At 40.1% G+C, this 12609-nt stretch overlaps 1 protein-coding gene across 1 annotated transcript; it reads left to right on the top strand.

The window, feature by feature from the left end:
• The first annotated feature begins 4245 nt into the window (after window positions 1-4245).
• Window positions 4246-10768, top strand: abracl (ABRA C-terminal like). Its single transcript, XM_034162556.1, has 3 exons — window positions 4246-4384; window positions 6296-6359; window positions 10029-10768. Exons 2-3 carry the CDS (start codon window positions 6299-6301, stop codon window positions 10211-10213), a joined length of 246 nt encoding a protein of 81 aa, XP_034018447.1. The 5' UTR covers window positions 4246-4384; window positions 6296-6298; the 3' UTR covers window positions 10214-10768.
• Window positions 10769-12609: the final 1841 nt, after the last annotated feature.

Genomic DNA, 12609 nt, shown 5'->3' with positions numbered 1-12609 from the left:
GGAGATGGTGTCAAGATAAAATATAAATTCGCTGTCAGCCGCAAAATTGTAGATGCCACAAAAGATATGCTTTTGTTTTGAAGGCAATAGAGGCAAATTTCTGGTCTTGTCTCGTGATTAGCTTGAAGTCTCGCGACGTCAACAAGCTCCGGTCAGACTCAGGGGGAGCGTGCTTGGCCCACCGCGAGGAACCGGATGAATGACTTCAAAATAAAATAATTAATAATAATAATGAGTAAAATCTCCGCCAACACTAGTTTCCAATTCCACAAACTTTTATCTTGGAAAAATTTTCAAGGTGAAAGTCCTGTTAGAAGTGACTTTTCTTTAAGTTAAAATAGATGTGATCAAATGTATTTAGTTCATGCACTTGAAGTTTTTTTTTGTGGTGATGTCAGCTTTTTTTTTTTTTTGGTTACTTGTTTAGCAAGCTAATATAGGCCACCGGTTACACTTGTCTGTGTCCTTGGATTTACAGGTCAGCCAGTGGAGAGGAGTTGGGCTACCAATATGTGGACATGGGTTTGAGTCCTAGTCATGCTACCTGTCTGTATCCTTGGACAATACATTTCATTTGCATTGTGCCATACCACCTAGTAGACTCTCAACCTCATCACCCTACGGTATCACAGGATACAGGGCCTATATTGGACTTCTTCTTCTACTAAGGCGTTGCTTCCCGAAACATATTCATGGGGTTTTTTTTTTCAGAAATAACATGTTTCTGTGCCCGCTGCTTTAAATGGACAGTTTATTTATGTCACAGATGTGCAAAGTAAGTTGTTTCAGGCCTAACTTTAGATTACAGCAGGAGATTTAATATACGAGGGCTGTCAATAAAGTAAGGGTCCTTTTTATTTTTTTCAAAAACTATATGGATTTCATTCATATGTTTTTACGTCAGACATGCTTGAACCCTCGTGCGCATGCGTGAGTTTTTCCACGCCTCTCGGTGACGTCATTCGCCTGTGAGCACTCCTTGTGGGAGGAGTCGTCCAGCCCCTCGTCGGAATTCCTTTGTCTGAGAAGTTGCTGAGAGACTGGCGCGTTGTTTGATCAAAATTTTTTCTAAACCTGTGAGACACATTGAAGTGGACACGGTTCGAAAAATTAAGCTGGTTTTCAGTGAAAATTTTAACGGCTGATGAGAGATTTTGAGGTGATTCTGTCGCTTTAAGGACTTCCCACGGTGCGAGACGTCGCTCAGCGCTCTCAGGCGCCGTCGTCAGCCTGTTTCAAGCTGAAAACCTCCACATTTCAGGCTCTATTGATCCAGGACGTCGTGAGAGAACAGAGAAGTTTCAGAAGAAGTCGGTTTCAGCATTTTATCCGGATATTCCACTGTTAAAGGAGATTTTTTTAATGAAAGACGTGCGGACGGGTCCGCGCGTCGGGACATAGCCGACGCGGTGCGGCGGCACAGGAAAAACACCTCCGTGTTGATAACCATTTGTAAAATCCAGACGGCTTTTGATGGCTTTCAGTGGAGTGAGTATATGAGAAATTGTTTAACAGGCAGGACATGTTCCAACTTGTCCTTAAGGCTTTCAACAGAGGTGTTTTTCCTGTGGCGGAGGTGTGCCTTAGACTGCCCACAATAAAAGGCCACTCTGAAAGGTGCAGTTTTATCACACAGCACAATGCCACAGATGTCGCAAGATTTGAGGGAGCGTGCAGTTGGTATGCTGACAGCAGGAACGTCAACCAGAGCTGTTGTTCGTGTATTGAATGTTCATTTCTCTACCATAAGCTGTCTCCAAATGCGTTTCAGAGAATTTGGCAGTACATCCAACCAGCCTCACAACCGCAGACCACGTGTAACCACACCAGCCCAGGACCTCCACATCCAGCATGTTCACCTCCAAGATCGTCTGAGACCAGCCACTCGGACAGCTGCTGAAACAATTGGTTTGCATAACCAAAGAATTTCTGCACAAACTGTCAGAAACCGTCTCAGGGAAGCTCATCTGCATGCTTGTCGTCCTCATCGGGGTCTCGACCTGACTCCAGTTCATCGTCGTAACCGACTTGAGTGGACAAATGCTCACATTCGCTGCCGTTTGGCACGTTGGAGAGGTGTTCTCTTCACGGATGAATCCCGGTTCACACTGTTCAGGGCAGATGGCAGACAGTGTGTGTGGCGTCGTGTGGGTGAGCGGTTTTCTGATGTCAATGGATCGAGTGGCCCATGGTGGCGGTGGGGTTATGGTATGGGCAGGCGTCTGTTATGGACGAAGAACACAGGTGCATTTTATTGATGGCATTTTGAATGCACAGAGATACCGTGACGAGATGCTGAGGCCCATTGTTGTGCCATACATCCAAGAACATCACCTCATGTTGCAGCAGGATAATGCACGGCCCCATGTTGCAAGGATCTGTACACAATTCTTGGAAGCTGAAAATGTCCCAGTTCTTGCATGGCCGGCATACTCACCGGACATGTCACCCATTGAGCATGTTTGGGATGCTCTGGACCGGCGTATACAACAGCGTGTACCAGTTCCTGCCAATATCCAGCATCTTCGCACAGCCATTGAAGAGGAGTGGACCAACATTCCACAGGCCACAATTGACAACCTGATCAACTCTATGCGAAGGAGATGTGTTGCACTGCATGAGGCAAATGGTGGTCACACCAGATACTGACTGGTATCCCCCCCAATAAAACAAAACTGCACCTTTCAGAGTGGCCTTTTATTGTGGGCAGTCTAAGGCACACCTGTGCACTAATCATGGTGTCTAATCAGCATCTTGATATGGCACACCTGTGAGGTGGGATGGATTATCTCAGCAAAGGAGAAGTGCTCACTATCACAGATTTAGACTGGTTTGTGAACAATATTTGAGGGAAATGGTGATATTGTGTATGTGGAAAAAGTTTTAGATCTTTGAGTTCATCTCATACAAAATGGGAGCAAAACCGAAAGTGTTGCGTTTATATTTTTGTTGAGTATATATATATATATATATATATATATTTGGTTGTGTCACTGATCCTCAGAGGAATAAAGGTAACACAAGAGGGTTCACCTCTTTATTACCATTTATGGGCAAAGGCAGCTGTGTGTGTGTGTGTGTGTGTGTGTGTGTGTGTGTGTGTGTGTGTGTGTGTGTGTGTGTGTGTGTGTGTGTGTGTGTGTGTGTGTGTGTGTGTGTGTGTGTGTGTGTGTGTGTTTTAATGGGGCAGAGCCAATGACATGTCACGTTGTGTCACGGTGAAGTCAGATGCGCTTGTGCAGCTTTCACTTACAATTGGAAACGGCAGTTGCATACAGCACATGGATGGCCCAATATTTGGAAAAGACCAATGCAACTTCTCATGTCATTTGTCCTTGTTCTACGAGAGGGCCAAATATAGCCATTTTTAACCACTGTGCCCTGAAAGTTGTATCAACAAAAAGATTCAACTTTCTGACACAAGTTGTTGTCAACAGAAAGGATTAGTTAACTTTTTAACAACTCTGGCCATGTTAAATCATTGATGGAAATCAAGCCTTGTGGATGTTTTGAAACATTGTTCCGATACTTTCCTGAGACCCAGTTAGTTCATTTCATTCTTGTATATGATTAAAATCAACTTGATAACACTTTAAACCATCTTCGGATCAGTAATTAATCATGACAAACAGTTAAGTATTTAAACTCATTTGTATCATGACTTTTATTCCTTGTAACTGCACTATTTCACTGGGCTCCCTCCCTCCATGTTCTTGACATGGAATAATAGCTCCCTCTGGTGGACAATTAATGCAGGTACAACAATTTCACAAAGGGTCATCGTAATTTTTAAAATGTTTGAAATTTTGAACAATACTTTCAAGATAAGAACTTTGAGCGATTTAGAGAGTCCTGCACAGGAGTACCACCATTTTCCTATGGTTCAAGTCCCATTCGGGTGTAGTTCAAGTTCTGTGTGTGTGTGTGTGTGTGTGTGTGTGTGTGTGTGTGTGTGTGTGTGTGTGTGTGTGTGTGTGTGTGTGTGTGTGTGTGTGAGAGAGAGAGAGAGAGAGAGAGAGTCTTATGTAGTTTTGAAAATTATTTCCTGAACTGCATTCTAAGATAACTGTATCTCTCAAATACTTTGTTTTACATTAAGCTCTTATGCTGTTTTGTTTTGGGGGGGGGGGGGGGTTTCCCCTGAAAGATATTATGAGCTGTTATTTCCAATGACCCATAAAGCACCTCTGGCTTTGTACTACTTGATTTCAACAGACTGAGAAAATCTATCAAAGCTACTTCTGTTCTACTTTGATTTCTCCTTAACATTTACATAAAAATTTTCCGAGCTGACCCTGAATGCAGCAGCATTATTCACCGGTGTTAGTTGAGAAAGTCGCCTAGTTCCTGTACATTATCCTAAAGTTAAATAAACCCTAATCAGGTAAATATTATCACTTTTAAAATGTTAAAACTGTTATTTTCCCCAGTTCACGTGCTTTCTGAATAATTTAATTTTGGCTCGAGTATCCTGCTGTTATAAGGAGAGTATTATTGTTGTAATTGCGTTAAACTTGATAAAAGCGTTCATGTTATTCCGTGAAAAAGACTTTTGAAATACTGAAGTAATTTTTCATGTCTTGTGATGGTTCGCGGTTTTGATGGTTCATTTCCGCGTTGCTGATATTCCGCCTGTTCATGTTGAAGCTTGTTGAACCTTGAACGCCTCACAGTTAATCCTCCTTTCAAATTTAACACATTTGTCTTTAACGAATCAGTTTCGTGAGTGGAACCTTTGCTTTTCCTTGCAAACCAAACAAAGGACCAGTTTTCATCAAACAAAAGAAGATCCCACTTCCAAACTCCGTTTAACAATTGACCAAAATTGTAATTTCCTTGTTTTTTTCGTGAATACACTTAAGAACACGAAAAACCACGATGCTTTTCTGATCGAGGTGGGTCTTCTGGAGAATTCGGCTTGTAAAGGACTACCAAAGAGGTCTTAGTTTCAGTACTGTGGCTTTTTGTATTGGCGCACACAGCGCATGTTCCAGTGAGAGTTGCAAACTAAACCCAGTCCTGCGTGGAGGTAATCTGGAAGTAGACTTGAAGCTTTGAAGGATGACAATTTACCTTTTTATAGAAGCAGGTAAACACTAAAGAGGAGCAATAATAGATAGGATTTATTCCCCCTATAGACATTTGTATGAATAAGGTCAAAAACTATATTTAATTGGTTCTTAAGTAATAAGCTTTCAGGGGCGTAACCAGAATTTTGCAGCAACAGTGGTCCCCCGGGGCCTAAGTAAGATTTTCTTTGCTTTCAGTGTCACAAATGACAAAACAGTCAATCAAATCACCTCCAGTACCCCTTACCAGAGGGGTACAATCCATCTTTTGGATCCAGTTTGCTGCTATCAAAGAGAAATGTCATGCTAAGCTGTGAAATCTGCTAGATGGAGTTAAAAACTGAAGTTGTGACACGTGTCCCAGATTGATCTGATCCTACCACTTTGAGAGGTAGGGAAAGAAATCGAGAACCACTTTCAAATTTTTCAATCCATTGGAATCGTATATGTTGGTTCAAAATTTTAGAAGCAAGTTGCGCGCAAGTGTCTCAATGTTAAGGTTCCCAGTGACCAGAAAATCCAAGGACATGCCGGTGTTTCACCTGGTTGCAGTAAATACAGTGATGGGAGTTATTCCAGAGTGTCGGTCAGTTGTTTTTAGTAGTTTGCATCTGGCTTGTACTCATGCTGCGATTCAGATACTAAAAAAAAAAAACCCTACACGTTTGTAATAATAATAATAATGATAATGATTAATAATAACTGTTTATATAGGGCTTTCCCTTTGTTGTCCATTGCATGTTTATTAGTCATTTTTAGTTATTTTTGACATTTAAAAGTCCTTTTTGGTACACACCACCAGCAGAGGGCTTCATGCAAAAATCCTGTTTAAAAGTTAAGAAACAGCACAGGCTGTGGCGTGCACATGTGCAACACTGAATTCCTGTCTATTGTTAAACTGGCTTCCAGGGTAATGCTGTGTGTGTGTGTGACTTTCACTCTGGAAAATACAGTAGTTACCTTCAAGTTCATGTAGATGGACCAGCTGTCTGCCTGAGTGGTTGCCATCCAGGACCCAAAGTGATTTTGGAGTGTGGTAGATGCACGCACTCAGACCTGACCTGACTTTCATTCCAAAGAACGCAATTATCCAGTAAGACTTCAGTCTTTGACAGTCATTTTGTCTGGCTGGACAGTTAACTTTGCAGCACCTCTGGAAGTCATCTGTGGTGATTATAATGTTTGTCTTACAGGACTAAACTACCTGTTTTTTATTCCCCTTCCAGCAAATGGACGTCCAACATGAAATAAACCTGCTGGTGCAAGAGATTCATCGACTCGGCACCAAAAGTGAGTGTTGGTGTGCTTAGTTTTTAATGGGAACTAGATCAAGGGTGAAGAACAGACTGCAGGTTTTCCTTCAGCAGGTGCTTTTATTCACGAGCTCCTCCTCTCAAATTAAAGTCATGATGATCCGCAAAGCTGTAGGGGTCAGCGAACAGTATATAGTGGTCTCAATATAAAAATGCTCCAGTCATACTGACAAGTATACCATATTTTTTGTCTGATCGTAGGGATTCCACAAAGGTATAGATTGGACTATCTCTGAATGAATGTTATGGAGTTATGAGGTTAAAAAAAAGCAGCAAAAATGGTGGCAAAAGTCAATTTCAGTGTGTACAGGGGTCAAAAGTTAAATATGCTCCAATTTTGGTAAACCATGATGAAAAATATTGGCATGATTTTAACCCTCTGGGGCTGACGCCGTCATATACAACAGCTAAGACCAAGCTTTACTAAATTATAAATAACTTTTTAATGATATGAGATAGAAACTTTTTTTTGCTGAAAAGTTAACTCCGCAGACTTTTGAGCCAGCCATCGGCCATCTTTGTATTCCTCATAGAAGCTGTGTGATGACGTGCGCAATGTGAGTGTCCAATCGGAATTGATTCATCATCAGATGGTTTTCCAAAATCCAATCGTAGGGCAGATTTACCTCACGTGAAAAGCCAAAGATCATTTTCAGGAGTGATATGTTACTACTTGGCCCGTTTGAATAGCCCCCTGGGTGCTCAAATGAGTACATCCAGTGCACCCTACGCCATTATGCACAGCAATCAGTGAAAACAGACGGAGAGCCTCTGATGACAATCTCACGTGCTCAAACAAAGAGTGTGTAACTATCAGGATTGCTCCACTAGTTTGCATGTGAATGTTACTGGATAACTCTGTTGCTTTCTTGGCATAAAGCACTGTTTACCATGTCAATGGACAACAAAACGCATAGACCATTTTGTATATATTGTTCAAAATGTGCATTTGTGTTTATTGTTTGAACCTTTTTGTTGTACAGTCTTTCACACAAGACCTAAAATTACCTTTTATAAAGTGTTAAAACAGTTGTTTATTATAGTTTGCTGTGTGTTTTGAATAAATGTGTGTGGAAAATTATTTTCCGCTTTACTTTCTTATTGTAAACCTTTATTACACTTATGAAACATAACAAAAGCATATATATTCTGAAAGCACAGGTTGTCGTGAAAAAAAAGAGACATAAAACTTGATTGTGGGATGCAGGGAGAGCTGTTAACAGCAATAATAAAACATTTATGCTAGGCGAGTGAACTGTCCAAAAAATGCCCTCGGACCCCAGAGGGTTAAAAAGGGAATAGTTTGCACCGTCTGTCATGTTTAGTTATTTATTCATTCATACCCACTTACTCCAATAAAGGGTCATGGGAGGCCTGGAGCCTATCGCAGCAGTCACAGGGCGCGAGGAGAGGTACACCCAAGACGGGACACCGGTCAATCACAGGGCCACATTCAGACAAACGCATTTACACACACACCTATGGTCAGTTTAGAGACATCAATCCACCTAGCTTGCAATACCTGGAGGGAACCCACTCAGACGCCACACAGAAAGGACCAGAAGCGATCCCACGACCTTATTGTTGTGAGGCAACAGTGCTAACCGCTAAGCCACCATGCTAGTTATCATGTTATGGGGTAACATATGTCATAAGTCATAAAATCTAATGGACATTGACCTTGTTTGGTTATTACTTTGGAGATCAAACAATCAACACATCCAAAACTATTCCATTTATTGATCCTATTAGCTCAACCAATAATTAATTATTATTATTATTATTATGATCAAAGATGCCTTTAAAATGCAGTATGTCTTCAAAAGTCGAACTGTAACAAAGGATTTGGTGGTGGTGGTGGTGGTGGTGTCTTCTGACCCCTTGCCCTTCTGGCTCTGGGCCTGAACAGTGTCTGTTGATGAGAGAAACTTGTGTATTCATGCGGAACGTGCGGCCTGATGCACCTGTAAGAAGCACATCACATGCACCATCCATCACAAATAGACTTAAGGCTTGTCACACCATGACGATTTAGCCAGCGTATGCCAAGTGTATTAAAAAACACTGGCATAAGTTCAGTAAGTTAAGGGTAAGTTTTTTTATAAGTTAAGAGCAAGTTGAAGCACGTTGAAGCTCGTTGATGTATGTCCTGATAAGCTGAGCTCCTCAAAAAATTTTGGGCATGCTGAAAATTTTCAGCGAGTGCCAGCATGTGACTCACGTCCTGCACATGCTGGACATAAGTTGTAGGTAAGTTATGTGATTGTTGGCAGACATTTCTAGTAATTTACTCATAAGTCTAAATCCGTCCATTAATGCTGGCCACTGATTGGCTGAAAGCCGCTGTCCATATGCAGAACGACTTTCATTCACACACGGAAAAAATATGAAGTCAGACCTGTTCATTTCAGTCCAATTCACCATCACAGACAGACATGAATCCACATAAAGCTCCTGATTTTTAAAATTGACCACGGAAAATCTTTTAATTCATGGCTGGAAACATAGCGTATTAAAGCAAGTCCCTCTGTGTTTTTTTTTTCTGCTCCAGGTGCGTTTCTCATGTTGGTGCTGCGCTCTGAACACACAGAAGCGCTGTGATGATTTAAACTTTTAAAGCACTGTCGCTGTTAGTGTGATCATCAGATGACCTGATCGATCGATCAGGGTGATCGCACCTGATTAATGCGCTGTTTAAGCATTTAAAGCGCCGTCGCTGTCAGTGATCACCGCTCTGACAGATCACACAGCACTTCATTCAGATAACACCTGATTGTGATTGACTGGTGCTTTAAAAGTTTAAATCATCACAGCGTTTCATTATTCAGGTCTGTGATCCGCTGATCAGGAAAGCAGCCGCTCTGTGCTTTCAACATTTAAAGAGACACGGCAATGTTTCCCACAGCCAATCCACTCATCAGCATTCTATACACAATGGAAAATTGTCCACCTAGATAAATAATGTTAAATTACTCTGTTTCTGATGCACACCACACCATGCAGTACAGACCAGAACCACTGGGTTGAAACGGGGCTGTCGGCAGACGCTGGATAATCGCCAAGGTGTGACAGCTGCATTAATTTATTAGACATATGACAGCGTGTGCCAGTGTTTTAACACGGTTGGCATACGCAGGATAAATCGTCAAGGTGTGACAGGGCCTTTAGTGGGTATTTGAAGTGAAACAGAGCTTCAATATATGAACCAGCAGCAGCAGAATGATTTGTGTGATTCTTATAAGTTCTTTCTTGTTTTCATTGTAGTTGTTAGTTAGTTGTTATATAGTTATAGTTGTTCAGCAGAACTTGTAATGCTCAAAGTGTAAACAATCTAGAGTAGCGGGTTGCACTGCCAGAAGAATGTTTAATTCTCTACAATCTACTGTTACTGTTGAGCTGACTTTGATCGTATTGAAGGATTTGCAGCACTAAAAGCTCTGAGGTCTTCAGAGTGCTGCTGTAGATCTAGAAATGTTGTGATTTGAGGTGGCCACTGAACCATCTAAACTTCTCTTCTCGTTCCTCATATCTTTGGCGCCAAAATCTCATTTCTATGAACTTTCACCTCTGCTCATAAACATGTTGTTACTGGATTATCTATTTGTGAATAATCTCTGTTAATACCTTTGTTCATGTCCTATTTCAGATGCAGATGGAAAAACCAGCGTGAAATTCGGTGTGCTTTTTAACGACGACCGATGCGCCAATATCTTCGAGGCGTTGGTGGGCACCTTGAAGGCAGCCAAGAAGAAGAAAGTGGTGACCTTCTCGAGCGAATTGCTCCTGCAGGGAGTCCATGATGATGTCGATATCACGCTGGTGGAAGAATGAGACCAGAGTTTGAAGCCTTAAAAAAAAAAAAAAAAAAGAAGAAAAAAAAACACAAAGTGTGTAAATGCTGAGGTTTGACGGCAGTTCTGCTCGTCTGGGATCAGTGACCCTGATCCTCACTGAGGTTCAGTACTGGCACTAAAAGTCAGTGTCCAATAAGATCTGATTTCAGTGTGCCACAAAAAAAAAAAACACCCCTCAGTCACAAACATTATTTTTTTAATTAATATTTTGGGACTCATTCATATTTGTACTTCCAGATAAAAGCAACCAGGATGTTCATGTCATTTTCAGGTGCTGCCAGTTAATCAGCTGCATTCTGCCAAGAATTGTATTCATCATTTTTTTGTCATTTGTGTTAATTTTTGATCAACATAGGAAAAGTTTCTCAACCAAAAGTCTCTAACAGTCGGTCAGATGGAGCAGTTTGTCGTAAACATTTCATCTTCAGACACGAATGAGCTTGATGACGGAGTAAAAGTCAAACCTGTCCAAAAAAAAAAAAAAAAGCATAAGTTGCACCTTTTTCTGTGTTATCTGCTCTTTAATTTAGGATATTTTGTGCATTGTGGTAGTGTCCTTTTTTATTATTGGCATTTATTCTTTTGCTGTTGGAGTTTATTTTGATTAGTGCTTTGGTTCCTGGAAAAGGCAAATATAAATAGTAATAATAATAATTATTATTATTATTATTATTAAAGATTGTGCAGATTTTCAGGGTATAAGTTGCAGGACCTCTGAAAATAGTAAAAATAAAATAACCTTACACTTTGGAAAATGCAATACTTTTTCTCGGCTTTGATGAAAGACGAGGCATGTATCCTGAAAAATGCAATAAGTAAATGTGTGGCTCCACTTCCTCAAGTTTGTTAACATGCTTTCTCAAAAACAATCAATGCTTTCATCTTATAAATCTCCAAATTAAAAGGGCAAAAAGGGCAGAGAATGAGGAGAATCTGAGTAAAATTTGGTGAACCTTGATGCACCATATCAATCCAAAAATCCAGATTGTTTGGCTCCTGTAATCATATATTGTATGCCTGTCTGCCACCTGCTGGACATGTGCAGGCTTATTCCAGGGAATAATCTTATCACATGCATGAGGAGCAGCTGTGGTTGAAGTTGTATGTAGCTCATCTTCAGTTTTCTTTCATTTCCATAGCAAAGGTTTTCCTCTGCTTATTTAAAGCCGTACATGCTAAAATTGTAAAATGGTAATAATAAATTCATTTATATAACGCTTTCCATAAATCAAAGCACTGAGTAACATAAAACCAAAAATAAAAATACAGTACAATGATGCACATTTGATAAAATAAACTGATAAAAACTAAACACTTGTAGAATTCCACACTGTCTCCCACAGGGAACCTCTTGGGACATTCGTACATAAATGCCATATAATGTAATGATTGTTTTGTATTGAAAATGTTACCATTAGGTTTTCGGAAAGTAGGCTGTGTCCATTTTTTTGTACCCTATATCATGGTGTCCGCTGTAGTCGTCATTGTCTTCCGTTTATTGCGACTTTTTTCCTAATTTGGCAAGAGTGTAATGTGTCATTGACATTGTTTCTGTCTAAAAATCATATTTGCAGATTGATTCATTTGGAAGTGGTGGCCATTTTTATGCTGAAAATGGCTATTTTGAGCATTTAAAGGCAATTTTCTCAAAAAAATGACAACTTTCTTCTAATTTGTCAAGGGCGTAATATGGGCCATTGACATATTTCACATCAAAAAAAAAATTATAGTCATAGATTTGTTCATTTGGAAATGGCGCACATTTTTATGCCGAAAATGGCCATTTTGAGCATTTAAAGCCAATTTTCTCAAAAACTGACAACTTTTTCTAATTTGTCAAGGGCGTAATATGGGCCATTGACATATTTCACATCAAAAAAATTATAGCCATAGATTTGATCATTTGGAAATGGTGGCCATTTTTATGCCCATAATGGCCATTGTACCTTGGGCTTTAATTGAGCCGGTAACCCACAGGGCCCTTGGCACACTAATTTTGCACAAGAGAGCTATTCTATTATTTATTCTGGACTGTAAGCATTATTTTACCAAATCTCTTGGAAATCAAGTAACTGTTTTCTTTTGAGAAACAGCAAAAAAAAAATTACAAATGCATTTCAAGAAAACTTTTTTTATCCCACATTCAAATTTTATATCCATTCCACTGTGCACAAGTAGCTTTTATTATATATTTGTGTATGTGACCAATAATGGATTTTTTTTTTCTTTTTTGCGACCAGTTCAGATTGTATTTCTGGTGCCAATTTTTCACTAATTACAGCTGTTAAGTGAAAATATTGGCACCATATCTCAGGACCAAAATGTGCACAAAACTGTGGCTTAAAGTGAACGACTGTTACTTGTAACACAATA

Source organism: Thalassophryne amazonica, chromosome 21 (assembly GCF_902500255.1).
Source record: "Thalassophryne amazonica chromosome 21, fThaAma1.1, whole genome shotgun sequence".
Classification (NCBI taxonomy): domain Eukaryota; kingdom Metazoa; phylum Chordata; class Actinopteri; order Batrachoidiformes; family Batrachoididae; genus Thalassophryne; species Thalassophryne amazonica.
Note: the sequence above shows the minus strand (reverse complement) of the source record. Positions and strands in the feature narration are given on the sequence as shown.